The 17,685-nt window shown below is 42.7% G+C and overlaps 1 protein-coding gene across 1 annotated transcript; it reads left to right on the top strand.

Moving 5' to 3' along the window:
• Window positions 1-1,468: 1,468 nt before the first annotated feature.
• On the top strand, window positions 1,469-13,785 carry ldlra (low density lipoprotein receptor a). The gene is made up of 18 exons (XM_037089884.1): window positions 1,469-1,699; window positions 5,367-5,492; window positions 5,617-5,739; window positions 5,912-6,292; window positions 6,392-6,514; window positions 6,619-6,741; window positions 6,885-7,004; window positions 7,253-7,378; window positions 8,099-8,270; window positions 8,356-8,583; window positions 8,717-8,835; window positions 8,935-9,074; window positions 9,240-9,381; window positions 9,612-9,749; window positions 9,863-10,156; window positions 10,523-10,600; window positions 10,745-10,908; window positions 11,072-13,785. The coding sequence occupies exons 1-18, from the start codon at window positions 1,648-1,650 to the stop codon at window positions 11,126-11,128; spliced, it is 2,706 nt and encodes a 901-aa protein (XP_036945779.1). The 5' UTR covers window positions 1,469-1,647; the 3' UTR covers window positions 11,129-13,785.
• The last annotated feature ends 3,900 nt before the right edge of the window (window positions 13,786-17,685 follow it).

A 17,685-nucleotide genomic window follows, 5' to 3' on the forward strand; every position in this document is an offset into this window, starting at 1 on the left:
GTTTTTTTGTGTTTTTACGAGAGGCGACCAACCTCAATTCAGGAAGTAGTGATTTTAAAATAAAAGCTGTGCTAATGATTTTATGGATTCTTTTTAGTACAGTCTGTCAGCCTGTTCATCTGTGAGGTACTCTGGTCAGTTAACTTTAGTTTTGGTTGATTAAAGAAATCAGATGAAAAGTCAAAGTTTGATGTATCTGTGTGGAAGGTGACACACGTGCAGAGAATAAGTCAGTCGCCTCCTGACCCAGCAGAAACACTGCTGTTGTTCTAACAGCAGCACCATATGAAGCGGACCACTGCTTGTTTTGTTGCATTTAAATATTGAACGTCTGCTAAAGCTGGCCAACTGCCCATCCTACAGACCATCACAGGCCACGTCAGTGGACACATCCTGGACTTCAAACAGGTTGACCAAGGACATCTTACCTTGGGGGGGGCTGGTTTTATAAGAGTTAGTAGTAATTATAGGAACCTTGGTATGTTATGGGGGGAAAGGATCTGAGTACTTTGAAAAAAAAAAAAGTCACATGATTTCTACAAAAAACTTTGAGGGAAAATTTGACCACATTTACTGATCATTGTCAGAAAAAGTCATGATAGTTTGACAGAAAAGTGGTACAATATCTGGAAAAATGTTGCAATATTTCAAAGTTGAAATGTTTTGAGAAAAAAGTCTCTAGTTCCAGGGGTAACAGTTGGAAAGTTTTTGTTGTAATAAAATGCAAATAGTCACAAAAAAAATTCTACAAACAAGTCACACAATACCTAGGAAAAAACTGTTTTCATGAAAAAGTTAAAATACGGAAAGTCAGAATGCTTTGTGTAAAAACAGCTGGAATGTTTTGGAAGGAAAAGTTGAATATTTCTTCTGAAACTTGGTACAGTTTCTAGAAAAAAGTCATAAAGTCTATTGAGACAGGTTGTGATATTTTGAAAAATATATTAATTGGATTTCTAGGGAGAAGTCATAATATTACTCTGTTTTATGAGGAAGAGTTCACTTATTTGCAAAAGACTTCTTGAATTTGTTTCTTATGACAGGTGTGCAGCTCGACCAAACCCTAAAATATCCTTTATATTTTTGTCTTCATACCCAAACTTTCAGATTGGCCCCTGGCCCTCACCCCCAGCTGGGCCCTCAGGTGGCTCGGGCTCCTGGCTCCGCCCCTGGCACGCATGCATTGCAGTGTGGCTGGAATTAACCTGCGGGGACTGAGACCTCACCAGCGCATTTCTCGGGAGTGGGCGTCCCTCCTCCTCCTCCTCCTCCCTCTCGCTGAAAGGGTTAACTCGTAGTAAAAATCCATCTCTGCGAAGCTCCGCCTCCCAATTGTTGAGGCTGTTTGCCTCAGAAATCACACCACTCCAGGTCCCGCCTCTCCACCCCCCCACCCCCACCCCTCCTGAGGGGCCCCTCTCGGTCCCACCCACCTCCCTGGACCACATTGAAATGGGTCTGATGTTGTTGTCAAACATTACAGTGTGCAGAGCATCCCTCCCCGCATCATCCAGCCAGAACACGTCTCGACCGGAGCCTCTGGAAGCCTCCCTCACACTTGTTTAATAATAAGAAGAGGAAGAAGAAGAAGAAGAGGAAGAAGAAGAAGAAGTGACACAGGCTCCTGGTGCGTCCTGCTGAGACACCATGGGACCGTCGCGTTACGCGCTGTTTCTCCTCTGCTACCTCGCTCAGACCAGTAAGTTCCTTCATTTTTACCTCCCGTCAGTGATGTTTTAATTAGCTCTACCTGGCACCTGCGTCAGTCAGATGTATATATTTATATGTAAAAACAACAACAACAACAAAACAAATGCTGTGCTTCATCTTGCTGCTGTGTGATAGAAATCCATACTTTAATAACATCGTGAATCATAGTTTGGATGTGTGGGGTTTTAAATTGCCCACTCCTCTCTCTGACAGCACCGGATGCAAGGTGATGGAGGGAGGGGGGGAGGGCGCAATTATTCCCAGAATGTAGGTCAGACCTCTCTCTCCCCCAACCTCCCCACAGCGAGAGCGTTCCCCCCTCCACTCAGCCCCACACTGACCCCTGTGATTAAACGTTTTTTTTTTTTTTAAGCTCCTCCGTCCATCAGTAGGCATGTGTGCGCCGTTTCACCTTTGTTTCCCCCGTCGCCGGTGTTTGAATGAAGCCGCATGTTTAGTGAGTTTTCACTCACTGGCAGTGAGTTCACACTGCTGGCAGCTGATTGGCTGCACCGAGCGCTTGGCGCAGCCAATCAGCTGCCAGCAGTGTGAATACAGTCTGTGCAGAGATGTCAAGCGGGGTTTTCTGAAAAGCCGGTTTGCCATTCATAATGTCGGGATTGGCGCCACTCGCATTTAAAAAAAAAAAGAAAGAAAGAAAGAAAGAAAGAAGAATCACAGTAGGAGAAATGTATCTCTCTGGATTCATCATCACTGTAGTCCTCTCACATGATGCAATATCCAACAGTCTTTCTCCCCCCCTCACCTGAAACGCCCTTTATTGTGAAAATGAGTGGGCGCCCTCCAACACAAACACACTCATTGTGTTGCATTCCTTCAGTTTTGGTCGCCTGATGTGAAAGTCACCGTCAGACCTGTTCCCAGTGCGTTTGGTTCTGGGAAAGAGGTGTGTGTGTGTGTGTGTGTGTGTGTGTGTGTGTGTGTGTGTGTGTGTGTGTGTGTGTGTGTGTGCCGAAACGTGTTGGAACTGGTCGTCGCCTGTCCACAGTTCACCAACGCTCGAAGATGTATCGAAACATCCCAGTCGCCCCATGGTGTGAAATAGTCGCCTGTCACCCTGGGGTGTTGCAATAAGTGCCAGTGATTCACCCTGAGGCTGAGTTCCCACAGCCATAAATCAGAGAAAGGGGTGCAATATGTTAAGAAATTCATATCCGATACATACAGGAGGCAGAATGCAACCACTACATGCTGCTAACTGCAACTGCTGCTAGCTAGTTAGCTCAGTTGGCTGTGCAGCTAGGGACGTGTTGGCCTTTGCCTTTGCTAAAATATATATACAAAACACGCAATGAACAAAGTTAAAGATGAATTTGATTGTCAGCATTATATTCAGACTTTCTGCAGATACCAGGAAAATGTTCTTATCACAAATTCTTTAGGTTGTGATAATTGCGTAGTAAAACGCTGATATCGTGACAGCCCTGCTCTTGGCCCATGTTTGGGTGGACAAACTTTACTAGCGCCAACTTTAGAAGACATTCACGTTGTCAGAGTGAATTATTTGATTGGTGTTTTTATTTAAAACAAGGGACACCTGATAGACGTTGTTCTGAACTATATAAAAGACCAGCAAGCAGCGTCCTCCTGTCACTCCCCCTCTGCTCACCTCATGGCCAATCAATTAAACACACCAGACATCACAGAATGGGCAGAAAACATCAGCACTTTTTTGTTATTTCCCCAGTGCTGATTTGCACACGGTCAATAACGCTGCCATTCGGTCCAGTTTGTCTGTCAAGGTCTGAACTTTAAGCCCATTAAGTCAATATATGGACGAGGTGAGCTTGGTTTTTGGGTAACGTGTCAGAGGTTTCGGGGAATGAAAACTCCCACTTTGTTGTTATCACTGTTTGCTTGAGGCTGCGTCCCTCCTGCTCTCCCACACAATAGTGGACATGTTTGAAATCCACTGTACTGCACTGAGGAGGACATGAAACAGATGACCGTCTTTATGGCCGAGGCAATAATCCACCTTTTACTTGGAGTCATAAGGAAATAGTTAGCTTAACTGTCAGTAGTAGATTTACCTCACAGCCGTAACACTGGAGCTGAAGTCGTTTGGAGTCATATCAAACACCAGGACAGTGGCAAGAAAACATTTCCTTGACCTGCTGAAGCTTGAAGTAATAAAACCTCTCCTTGTTCAACCGCTGCCAAAACATCAAGTGTGACCGACGGCACCAGATGTTTGACTTTACCAAGAAACTGTTATGATTTACGACATGCATAATTTACGGTTTGTATTTCTCCCAGCTGCTCTGTCCTCTTGGACACAAACTTATAAAAAAGGGTTTCAGATAAATATTTAATTAGTTTTTTTTTTGGTGAAAAGCTAATCTTGCATTTGTTATATGCAAAGTGCTGAGCTGCCGGTGGTCTGTGCTGCTAGTGGTAAATACCTCCCTCTGCCCCCCTTTCAGAAACAGGTGGCCATCCAGGGTTTTGGAGCCCCCGGGGCCAGAGGGAGGAATGGCCTCTAGTACCTTTTAATGAAGTGCCGTCTCTCTGTTGTACAGTCTAATTGGTGCTTCCAGTTCAGTGGCTTCATTGGGTCCATTAAAGATGGGGGCTGGGAGGGTGAATGTTTCTTCAGCAATTTATTATCTGCCACTGGGAATCATAAACACAGGAAATGAGATTGCTATTATGGTTATGAACCTGGTATATCAGCAGCTTCCTGATAAAAGCAGCCTGGGTTGCTTACATACGTACAAACGTATCCCTGTTTGACTCGTGGTCTAACCATCTATCTAACCTGTTCAAACAAGTGCCAACAGGCACGTGTGTGTTTGTTCATGTGTGTGTCTTGCCAGAGTCATTTCCTCCCACCCTCTTTCTCCTCTTGCAGCAGATTTATCACTATCTTTACTATCGCTGAAGACATAGCCCCTCCCATACTGTAATAAAACCCAACCAGGGAGGCACATGTGAACTAAAACTGTCTCTTAGTTATCTGTGATTTCTGTAATGAGGCAATAATATTTCAGCTCTGAAACAGAGGTATTTCAGGTCATGACTAAAATATCTAAACAACTTTTAGATGACTGCAGTTAAACCGTGTACAGACACTCATGGTCCCCAGATGATGATCTTCTTGAATTTGGTGATTCCCTGACTTTTCCCATTTGTGCATCCTACATACTCTGGTGATCTTTAGTGCCAATGTTAAGGTTCTGTTTGTGCGTTTGAGTAGGAAGTGATAATAACTAATCAGATGGATTTCCATTAAATGTAATACAGGTATTCATGCTGCTAACAGGATGAACTGTTGTAACTTAAGTGAGCACAGAACTTCTGTTGACTTCATCATCAGGTCCAAAACTAAATTTGTCCAATACTTGACTAAATATCCTTCATCATAGTGAACATTATAACTGCTGAACACAAGCATGTTAGCATCTTCACTGTTAGCGTGTGGTCATGCACTGCTATGCTCATATTTCCACTAGCATGGCTGTAGACTCCTGTTTGTTTTAGCATTCTGCAGATTATTATACTCTGTGAGTCCACTGATTTTCATTAGTATCCATGTCTATGTTTATGGGGAACCTTCCTGTATTGGCTCTTGATAGATGATAACTAAAACAATAAACCCTTGAGCTGAACTGTGTGTTTATATCCGTCTGTCACAGATGCATTGACAACATGTGGGACCAAGCAGTTCCAGTGTGGAAATGGGAAATGCATCACAACCAGATGGGTATGTGATGGCACGGATGACTGTGGAGATGGCACAGACGAACTTCCTGGAACCTGCAGTGAGTATTGCGTCACTTAACGAGACAGTTGACTTGTTACTGCTCTGAATACATGCCAATCCCACAATCCCCTCCGTCTGATGATGGTCTCATTTACTGTTTTTTTTGTGTGTTTTACTTGCAGTGGCCAAAACGTGTAAACCGACAGAGTTCAGCTGTGCAGACCGCCTTAACCAATGTGTACCGAGCACTTGGCGCTGCGATGGAAAAGCTGACTGTGAGAATGGAGCTGATGAAGAGACCTGTGGTAAGCCGAATTAACTACAGGCTGCATGAAGCCCACACTTTAGTCTTTGCCACTCAATCATTTGTGATTTATTTCACTTTTCTCTCAGAACCACACAGCTTTCATCCCTTCATCCCTGCTCCAATGTTTTCCTGGTCTTTCATCACTCTGATCACCTTCTCCTCTCTTTTAGCACCAAAGCAGTGCACGAGCAATGAGTTCCGCTGCAGCAGTGGCCAATGTGTGTCGTCCTCCTTCGTGTGCGACGATGAGGCGGACTGTGACGACGGCAGCGACGAGGCCTCCTGTCCACCCCTCACCTGCAGCTCCGCGTCCTTCCAGTGCAACAACACCGTTTGCGTCCCACGCCTGTGGGCTTGCGACGGTGATGCCGACTGCTCCGATGGCTCGGACGAGTGGCCCCAGAACTGTGGTACACAGAAACCTGATGCCCCTGTGGCTCATCACTGCTCAGCCCTGGAGTTCCGCTGTGGCAGTGGAGAGTGCATCCATGGAAGCTGGAAGTGTGATGGAGGAGCTGACTGCCTTGATCGATCCGACGAAGCGGGCTGTGGTAAGAAGGGGTGGACAATGCTTCTTTTTCTGTTGATCACATGCTGTCACTGGTTTCAAGTCCTCATCTCTTGCGCTTTTGTAAATGTCTACTTGTTAGCTCACCCTACCTGCCGTCCTGATGAGTTTGAATGCGGTGATGGCACTTGCATCCATGGAAGCCGCCAGTGCAACCACCAATATGACTGCAGGGACATGAGTGATGAGACTGGCTGCGTCAATGGTACAAATCACCCCTACCCTTCCTATCCTGATCGCCTATCCATACAGCAGAATTCATTGTCTCAGTCTATAACTGATTATTTTATTTCCATGTCTCGTGCACAGCAACCCACTGTGAAGGCCCGACCAGGTTCAAATGCCGGAGTGGGGAATGTATCAGCATGGAGAAGGTGTGTGATAAGCAGCGTGATTGCAGGGATTGGTCAGATGAGCCTCTCAGGGAATGTGGTGAGTGCAGGGGCCTCTCGTTCCTAACTGTCTTGTTAATTACTACCTCCATGTATCTAATGATGGTGTCTGCAGCCAGAGAATGCAAACTTCTGTCACCCTCAAAAAAATAGATGGTAACCCTTTTCTTCTTCCCGCCGCAGGCTCCAATGAGTGTCTGTACAACAATGGCGGCTGCTCTCACATTTGCAACGACCTGAAGATTGGCTACGAGTGCCTGTGTCCTGCTGGGTATCGGCTGGTTGATACAAAACGCTGTGAAGGTAACAGCCTCCCACTCTGTCCTTCTAGTGTTCGCTCTCAGAATTCATGCCAAAGTGAACTTTAGCCAGATTAACAAATGATGCCAAGCAATCTGTGTACTCTGGCACAAACTTTTCCATGTCACAGACAGTACTATTAGATAAAGACAGATCTCCTAATTCTTATGGACACAATGACTCAGCACCTGGCATTTTATTGAACTGTCATGTGTGTTTCATTTAATTTTTGTTCTTCTTCTTTGTATCAGATATTGATGAGTGTGCCAACCCGGACACCTGCAGCCAGACCTGCATCAACATGATAGGCAGCTACAAGTGCCAGTGTGAGGAGGGTTACCAAGTCGACCCGGCAACCAAAGCCTGCAAGGCCATCGGTAAACACCAGCTCTCTGGGATCTTTCCAGAGTTCTCGTTGCATTATTATGTAACAGTTTGATAACTGATGTGTTCCAAGTGTGGATTCGTCAGGTCAAGGCTGGATAACTGCAGCTATAGTGCGTCATTATTCAACTTTCAGTGGAGATATTTGTGGAAACAGTATCTAAGCTTCTGGTCCTTTTGCAACACACAGCATTTGAGTGGACCTATCATCAACAGCTCTTTTGATACAAGAATACAAGATTGTGTTTCACTCGGAGTACTTGAAGCGAGTTAGCATAGCTAGCTACATTTGCACCAATTCCAACACAAAGTTACTTTTAGATCATATTTTAACACCTGCTGAGTCGTAAGCATTTCCCACACTGTCCATGTTGTTTGTCCTATAATGTACCAAGAAGTCTAGCTAGCATTAGCCTTCTCTCTTTCATGGGTCCTGTTGCTATCAGTAATCACAAGTAAATCACAGAGGGGCTACCTGTAGATAAAAATGAACAAGCTAATTACGCCTTGTAGTTAGCTAACAACAAGCTTACATTGACACATACACACACCCTGGAGAATGCTAACGTTGGGGGAGCTATCAGAGCAGATAATCAAATAAAATTAACATTTCATGACTTAGTCCAAGTATGTACACAAATCTGGAGGGGATCTTGAATGAAACATTTACATGAACTAATTAACAAAAGATGATTTGTCTCTGATTTTGTTAGGTACAATAGCCTACCTTTTCTTCACCAACCGTCATGAAGTCAGGAAGATGACTTTGGATAAAAGTGAGTACACCAGAGTGATCCCCCGTCTGAAGAACGCCGTGGCTCTCGACATGAACATGGCCACCAAAGAGATCTACTGGTCAGACATCTCCCAGAAGAAGATCTACAGGTGAGCAGGATTGAAATCAGAATGAAAGCAGTGTTTTTGGTCTTTAAACTCCTGCTTGATCTCAGCTTGTTCATTTTCACTCCAGAGCTCAGATGGACTCGGCTGATGACTCCACTCGTCACAGTACGATCATGAGCAGCGACATCGATGCTCCTGAAGGCATCGCTTTTGACTGGATCCATGGTAACCTGTACTGGACTGACAGCATTCGCAGCACCATCTCTGTGGTAACTGCAGATGGGAGCCGTCGCAAAACGCTCTTCCACCAAGACTTATCTAAACCCCGCGCCATTGTGGTCGACCCCCACAGCAAGTAAGTCTAATAGCACTGTTAAAAGCCAAAATCTCTCTTAGATTTATTCTTGATCATGAACATTACATAGGACTATGCTGATTACAGTGCTGTACTTTATTTTATTTTTGTTTATGTGTCTCTATCTTTCCAGCTTCATTTACTGGACAGACTGGGGGAATCCTGCCAAAATTGAAAAGGCAGGTCTGAACGGAGGAGACCGCACTGCTCTGGTCACCGACAACATTGTTTGGCCTAACGGGATCACACTTGGTAAACTCAAGCACTCATGTCTGGTTTCGGTTTGTCCATGTGAAAGTCAGTGGTCACTCTGGTCTGACCTGTTGACCCTCCCTTCTGCTTCCTTCCCAGACCTGTTGAACCAGCGGCTCTACTGGGTGGACTCTAAGCTACACACCCTCTCCAGTATCGACGTGCAGGGCGGTGGTCGTCGCACCCTCATCATTGACGAGCACAGGCTGGCTCACCCTCTGGGGCTCACTGTGTTTGAGGTAGATGTTTACCACCTGATAAGCTCCGTTACACATAAACCCAGAACCTGTCAAATACAACATGCCATATACCTCCTCACAACAACACGTGTAAGCACAAGTATTTCGACACGTTACTGCTACTGTCTCTAATTTCGTACGCTTGGTTGTTTTATGTGCTGCTAGGAAAAAGTGTTCTGGACGGATGTCAGCAACAACGCCATCCTGAGTGCTAACAGGCTGACGGGTGGTGACATCACACCAGTGGCGGAGCACCTATCCTCACCAGAAGACATTATTCTTTACCATAACCTCAAACAACCTGCCGGTAAGAGACGGCACTGTCTTAAACTGCAAAAAAGAATTCTGAGCTTCGTGCATCAGAGGTACTGATAGGTGTCACCGTCAGACAGAGCCATGCTAGCTAAGTGTATTAGCTTTCATTTAGCATACGGCCTACAGACATGAGATTGACCTATATCTGCATATCGAACTCCTTTGCAGTTGCATTTAAAGCAGTCAAACTAAATTGAGATATCATCCTCTTTTCCACTGCAGGTAGAGACTGGTGCCAGGTATCCGGATGTCAGTTTATGTGCCTGGCAGCTCCTCAAGTTGGAAGATATCCCCCCAAATATACCTGCGTCTGTCCAGATAACATGATGCTAGCCAGGAATATGAGGACGTGTGTACCTGGTATGTAATCCACCAAAGAGCAAATGTACTGCCGCACAATATCGAAGAGAATATTTTCATTGGCTCATATTTCTTACTCTCACTCATCCTCTTCTGTGTTTGTACTTCACCAGGTGTGCCAACAACTGCAGCTCCCGTGCAGCCGCAGGTTCCGGCCACCACCCCACCTCCTCAGCCACCAGCGCCCGCCAGCACCACACCTAAGCCCCAGATCCGCACCACACCTAAACCACAGGCCCGCACCACCAAAGTGCCCGTCGTAATCACCAGCACCGTGGCCAGGCCGGCGCCACGCACCACCAGGCCTCCTGTTAGGACCACCACACCTGAACCAAGGATCCCGTCACCCCAGACTGTGAAGCCTGAAATTCCCCAAACTACCACAGAGGCTCAAGTCACCACTCCAGGCAAGTTGAAGCACCGAAACAATGGTTTTGCATTATAAATATAAATGAGGTCAAGAGTTGACCTGTGACCATAGATAGAAGTGTGCAACTGCATTATCATATGACAGCTATTTTAATATTTAAGACTTTTTAAAAGTCTACTTAAGTTTACTATCCCACTAACAAACCTGTCATATATCGTCAGTCAAAAGTGTGTATGGTAAGCTTAATATGTTTGCGAAAAACACGCTTCAGTAATGCTTGCAGAGTATGTTCTATAAGGTCAGCAGAGTTAAAGTCCCTGGAGTGCATTGCTCCCAGCTCTGGCAGCGTGCAGAGTGCAGGTCAGCTTCATGTGTCATTATCTCGTGTGTATCTCTCTTTCAGATTTCCGACACCCATTCGCAGCTATCCCCTCGACTGCCTCCACCACCCCGATAGCTCTGTACATTGTCGTACCTCTGGGTGAGTTGATTTATTTGTCAGCCGCTTAGGGGGTGGCATCAGTACACAGAAAACACAAATTGTGTTAAACAATAGCAGCGTCAATCTGTTAAAATCATGCCTGACCTCTGTTTGCATCTCTTTCTCTATGTCTTCTCCATGCAGCAATCGTTTGTCTGGTGGCTGTTGGTGGCATGCTGCTATGGAGGAACTACAGGAGAAAGAACACCAACACTATTCACTTTGACAACCCCGTCTATCAGAAAACCACCGAGGACCAGGTGCACATTTGGAGGAGCCATAGTCCTGATGGTTACTCCTACCCAAAAGTGAGTCAAAGAGTCTATTCAGCTTACTTAACTGAGATCAACCAATGTGTGTCTGTGCAATTCTGATAGGGTTTTCCTTCAACAGCTTCATACATTTTGTTTTAATTCAGCACATACAGGCTACAGTACATGTCTGACATCTTTTTATTCGCCGTCCTATCAGAGACAAGTTGTCAGCTTGGATGAAGAGGCGGACAATCCAGCCTTCACGGAAAACTGATGTCTGCAGGGCAGAGTGGAAAGAAGAGCCTCGATGATAAGCTACCTTGGACGTCCTTTTGTATTTATACCTCACACAGCACAAAGATATGGAAGTCAGAGCCAGTATGGGACAAGCTTGAACCACTATATCCTCACAGACAAACAAGCGCTCTGCAGTGAAAAGACCAGGGTGAAACACTTTTCAGGTTGCATGTTTTTTAACAAATGACAGTTCCTCTGCTCCTCACCAGATCAAACCAAATCATCGGACGATGGATTCCTCATTCCTCATATTTTTTTCTTCGGTTATCTTAACTGTGATGCTGATGATGCAATTGGAGGGCTGTGTCATTGTTAAAGCCACATAATGTCTCATAATGTCATCATGATTTTCAATTCAAGTGAGCTCATTTATTACAACTTATAAGAGCGCTGCAGGGATGAGGCATTTTTTTTTGTTTTGTTGCCAACACGATAGATAGCATCGCCCCGGTTCCCTCCACAAAAAGCAGATGGGATTTTCCGTTGGATTTTGGATTACTGCAGAATATTAACTCCAGATTTATGATACACATTTTGTAGAGCAAGATAATGGTCACAAATGAACACCATCATTCTGAATTTTGAAGCTTAATTACAATCTGCGGAAGTAAAAAGCTAATGTTAAACTATTAACAAACTACACAACAGTAGCAGGACTTCAACATCACAACCTCTAACATTCCTTCTACCCTGTATTATACAGAATTTGTTTTAAGTTGATTGATTTACAAGTTTACAAAAGTTTGAGATAAAACAGATTGCAAGTAAAGTGTGTGAGTAGATGTAGTAGATGTAGATGAGTCTCTGCGTTAGGTGTGATGATGTCTGATGTCCCCAACAACCTCCCTTGTTCATTTAGCTGCTTGTAAGAAAAACAAGTTAAACCTTCAAAATTAATGAGCAGAGCATTACCTGACATATCTTATGTCATAGAACAAAATGACTGTTTCAAACATCTAACCATAAAACCATTCTCAAAGATTGTTGGCTTTGAGACGAGGGAACAGGAAGTGCAACAATTCTAGTTTTGGGACTCATTCCTGTAGAGCTCTGTTGCTGATTTCCTCTAACTTGTTTAAGGTAGAATTCACAAATAAGTGTTGTAAATATCATTGTTTATTTTTATTTTTTTTTATTTTTGTTCATGGGAGAAAATCAAATGTTATTTGCTGTTTTGGCCACTCGTATATCTGAAGAAAAAGCCTACATTTAGCAGCAGGTTAGCTGAGCTTAGCTTAGCTAATCATGCAACTCAAGCCCGAGGCAAATGAGTATATTTCTGTGTGTTCGTTGGCAACAAGAAAATCTGAACCTGGCGTTCATTTTAAGACAAAAGCTAGAACTGACTTAAATGTGAGCCCACAGTAGGTGAATGTGATGCTAATGAGAATTCTGCATGTGCCAGTTTAACAAGTGTGACCTCAGTAAGTCTCATGATGATGTGTGTGAGTGTAGCTTGTAGTTTTACACCAGCGACTGCCTCAGTGGTGCAGCAGAAAAGATATCATCCAAAGGGACCTAAAGACACTGCTGTAAACCTCAATGGATACACAGTCCACACTGTGTTCGTGCCTTGCTTTGTTCTGGTATTCTGTGAAGCCTCAGATTTAACATGTATCACCACATGGTCACAACACAGCAGCTCTCCAGCAGCTGTCTGTTGTTTTCGGAGCTCCTCCTTACCTGATTTGTGATCGGCTGTCAGTGCATCGGCGAGCCATCTTTAAATTTTCCCTCCCGGGCCCCCCGAGAGGGGCACAGGAATTCCTCAAAGGACCAAAAAGCTTTGATGCAAACACGTGCAACCAGTGGGGCCGTGTCTAATACCCTGTACCGTGACACGTGTGTATTTACATCCTCCCCAAGGACCTGAACTTGAACTTGCCTTATACCAGCATTCTTGACAAAAGAAATTCACGTGCCCGATCGTGTTTTTTAGAGCACACTGGCAGTTTGAGCTCATGTATTTGTATTGCTTACAAATGTGTGCCTTTTTTAACGACTTATTTGTCCACATTTTCACGTTGGTGCTAATGAACGCAGTGTGTCTGCCTGTTTACAGTGAATTGTATGAGGGATGTGGCAGTGTTACATGCAGGTGAGGTTACACCTAACAAAGACGTTATTGCAGTGTGGGTTAATCTCCACTGAGAGGCCTTTACGTAGAGGAAGAGCTAGTGAAACTTTACATAAGTAATTTTACATTTACCGACTAACAGTGCAGATCAAGTGTGTAAATATAATGTTCATAAATGTAAATATTTGTTCTTTACTGTTTTTTTTGGTAATAATGTCAGCGTTTTAGTTTTTGTTGTACACTCGATTTTGCTGTACATAAATAAATGGTTCTATTTATTTTAGAATTGCTGCTCTCTGGTTTCATTCTTTCGAAGACTCGTGTCTGGATTTACTTTGATGCCGTTTGTTAACATTCATATCATACCTGACTGTGTCTTTAATTTTAAACCAGATGCCTTCCTGTTTTCATTTAATTTCCACAAACTGTAAAGAAGACAAAGGGAAAACTAAACAAAGGATAGAGAAAACAACATGGCGGCTTACAGATTGCTGGACAAGATGTTGACTTGAAATGTAGCCCATGCACGAAAGTTTGAGAGCAAAATATGAGCAGAAATAAAGGGGAGAAGTATGTAAAATACATATGAGTATATGTCCAATTATTTCAACTATGCTTTACCAGCAGTTATTTTTTTGTCCTTTTTAGGTTAATGACCCTCCAACCATATTTAATGAGTGCAAACCCCTTCAACAGAACCACTCATCAAGTTCCAAATATATTCTGAACTTTTCCATTATTAATCATACGAAAACACACATATATAGTAAGAGCTATTATTCCAACCGTGTTAGCTACACTACTAATTTAGCTAGCTGGTGTTTATCCACTCCTGTTAGCAGGTTTAACTGTTTATCCACTGCTAACCATTGTAACCGTGTATCTACTAGCCTACTTTAAGCTAACTATTTCAGCTATTTGCTGTCATCCATAAACTTAACTCCCTCGTCTATTTCAGCTGTTAATGTTGCTCCTTTCAGTTAGCTCATTTTTTTATGTGTATAAAAATCAACTTAGCTCAAATATCTTACAAATGTTTTAACTGTTTTCTACTACTTTTAGCTAACTATTTATCATTTAACTTAGCTAACTTAATTTAACTGTTTATCCTTTTAACTCCTATTCTTATTTCAGCTAACAATGTCAATCTGTAATCTCATTTGGCTGTCATCCTGCGTAACACAAGCCTGTGTACAGTTTATATAAATGGCATCCGAATTTGTATTTTTAGTTGAGCTGGTTGAGTTTAACTGAGTTTTATAAGTGGAGCTACAATCTGTTCATATAGCTGAAATGGTAGCCTAGGCTTCCAGTATATCCCTGGTTGGGAGTGACTGTCTTTAACAGGCTGAAACGCTGGTTGGGTATGTGGCAGAGGTTTTGGAAAATGAGCAGCAGCGTATTCCCCTGCTTTCATCCGACAGCTGTGGTATGCAGACATGGCAGAAAACGTGAGGGGAGGGGTTTTTTTCTCTGTGTTTTGGGGGTGGAGCAGGGGGGTAGCTGTGCTGCTGTAGCTCTTCTAAAGAAAAAAGAAAAAAACCTTTTTCCTAGAAAGTCATGCCGTCACAGTCAGAACCCCACAGTTTCTTAGAATTTATTCAGCACTTTGGGATCAGAGTAAAAGAGACAGCACGGAGCGCAATCAACTTTAGTAACATTGTTGTCAGGTCAAGTGCTTTTTTATGAGCCAATTGTATTGTTTATTGAGCTGCTTTGTTTCTTACAGGCAGACGATAGAGAGCCTACCATGAATCAGACACAGCTAGAATTTTGATTCCTACTTTGAAAAGTCTAACAAGCTTCAAGTTATTGTCTCTTTAGATCAGAGCAAACTGAATAACACTGACAGTCATGTGGCCATAGCCTGAATAAACAATGTTTTCACTGTCATCACTGAAGTCCATGTTCTGTGGTGGTTGTAAGAGTTAGCCACAACAACATCAGTGGACAGAAGGGTTAGCAGATCTGTGGTCAAACCCCTCGGCATGTCATGTGCAAAGTTCAAGGTTGAAGAAGAGCGGAAGTATTGAGCCGATGACAATAACAAAAGTCATAGACATGTGAGTACGCAATTTGTTTTTGATTGCACAGACTGGAGAAAACATCTGTGTTTCAAAGAAAAGTTTCATATAATTCCCTCAACATCATTAATCATTAATGTCACCCCGAAGTTCAAGTTCAGGCCGGATCATTCCAGTTACAGCCACAGGGGAATGGAATAAATGCTGCTTAAGTCATGGAGCGTTGTCTCCTTTCTTCATGTTTTCAGTTGGGAAGAAAGCTTTATGGTCCATCTTACTGACCGCCTCACATAAATTCAGTACTCATTCACAACATTATACATTCTGAGGAAACTTCTGAGCACATTCCAATAAATCCTGTCCGATGTTTAAGGGCACGTTAACTCCTAGAATGTGAGGATGCAACACTACAGCTCACCTGATCCTGCATAAACAAAACCAGCCAGTTGGATGTCCAGTCCCTGGACCTTAACAGACCTTTCCCCCGACTGTGATAGGGACCAGACTCTGTTGGGAGGGACACAGTAATCAGCTCACAATGGTTTGACCATTGTGGCATTTGATCAAAGTTGTTCTCAGGGGATACAAGTTTATAGTGTCAGAATGCATTATTCTTACAAGAAAAATAGTTTTCACTATCATTCTTGGGCACATTCAACCTTTTATTAGATATCAAATGAATGAAGAGAGGTGGAGTTTGGACATATTTCTGAAAAATATGATTTTCATCCAGTATGGCATAAAGATATTTAACTTCACTGACTTTATCCGTGTTTCACACTCAACAAGAATGTCAACAGCATTGTGCATTGTGTGCTATTTTATTTAGAAATATATACTTTTACTTTTCGCCATTACTAAAACTGAGATAAGCCACTATCTAAAAGCATAGCACTTGTTAGCTTTACAGATATAAGCTTAGCTGCTTTTGCATGTTTTCAGGCAACAGGGTTAGCATACATTTGCCATCCCTGTTGTGGATTATCATTTATTTGAAGAATAACTACAAATGGGCCAAACACTGATCTTTGAGGTGCGATGGTTTACCTCATGTCATCCTATTAGATTGTCTCTGTTGTTTCATCATATGCCACACACCAGATCTGTGCATGATCAATATTCAGTGCCTGAATCAGGTCAAAGCTTTGTCTTTATCTGCTGACATGATAATGTATGAGCCATACTTTTCTGTTTCAGGGGACATCTGATCTCGATGGCCTAAATTGATGTTGTCGTGGGACATATCACATGGGTCACGCTAGTCAAATCAGGTTTATTCTGGAGGCTTTTCCAAAAACATCCCGTTCACCCAAACCAGCTCTGATGGGACATGACGTCAAACTGTTTGGTCTCATTCGTCACACTGCCTCGCGTCCTCTGCTCTTCTGATATCCAGTAAACATCATCTCTAGTAACCTAATGTGAGAAGGGCAAAGCATCCAGTCTGACTCAGTTTAGTCATTAGTAACATTATCTACCCTTTGTGGGATATGTTATCTACAGTTTGTGGAATATGTTATTGACAGTTTGTGGGTTTTGATGTTTACACACTCCCTGTAAGTGACTGACTGACAAACACTGCGTCAGTATTAGACTAGATGCAGGCAGATTTATTTAGACAAATGGAGAAAGAATAATTAACCCTGTGCAAAATAACAACCTGATGTCAATAGGAGGATTAGCTCATTCATTTCATATTGGCATGTGTGTCTTATTTCATCGTCACTGTCTGCATGTTTTTATATGGCCTCTTCTATCATACCAACAATGACTACACCTTATATCTCATAGATTATTGTGAGAAGATAAAATGAAATGTTGTAATGTATCAAATAAAACAATAAAACAAAATGAAAGCCAAACACATGATGAATAAAACAACAAAGGTTTTGTTTACAATTGTAGATCCTTTAATTGGTCAACAAAACACATCTGTCATACATGTAATTATGAACATGTAATGTTCTTGTTTATGATGCCAAATGTCATCATAAATCAACATGAAATCATTTTCAGCCACTGAATGAAATGTTACCCAACTATTTATTTATATATATATAAAAAAAACAATGCAGGGTGTCCCTTAACAAATGACCAAACCTATATAGCTCAATTTTAAAATGAAAACAAATAAATAAAAACATAGTAAATAATAACAAAAGGTTTTTACTGAGATGAATAAAGAATAAAACTCATTTCATTTCAAATGTACTTCTAGCAAACAATTTTTTTTTTTTTTTTTTACTATTTCTAAGAGGAGGAGAATTAAAAAGTAACCGAATGATTTTCACAAAATCAATCTTCTGTCTGGCACAGTAAAAGTATCTTCCGGGCTAAATGAGTGAAAACTGAAAATAAGATGAGCTGTTACTCGGTGATAATTAGCAGTAGTGCGCCCCCTGCAGGACGCTTTGTGTAACCTCAGGTTCTGGC

Source organism: Acanthopagrus latus, chromosome 23, assembly GCF_904848185.1.
Source record: "Acanthopagrus latus isolate v.2019 chromosome 23, fAcaLat1.1, whole genome shotgun sequence".
Taxonomy (NCBI): Eukaryota; Metazoa; Chordata; class Actinopteri; order Spariformes; family Sparidae; genus Acanthopagrus; species Acanthopagrus latus.

Excerpts from the sequence above, each read along its gene's own strand:
- ldlra (XM_037089884.1), top strand. The coding sequence starts at position 1,648 with ATGGGACCGTCGCGTTACGCGCTGTTTCTCCTCTGCTACCTCGCTCAG. Across the intron at positions 6,515-6,618 it reads TGAGACTGGCTGCGTCAATG|CAACCCACTGTGAAGGCCCG; the intron begins GTACAAATCACC and ends TCTCGTGCACAG. Across the intron at positions 8,271-8,355 it reads TCCCAGAAGAAGATCTACAG|AGCTCAGATGGACTCGGCTG; the intron begins GTGAGCAGGATT and ends TTTTCACTCCAG.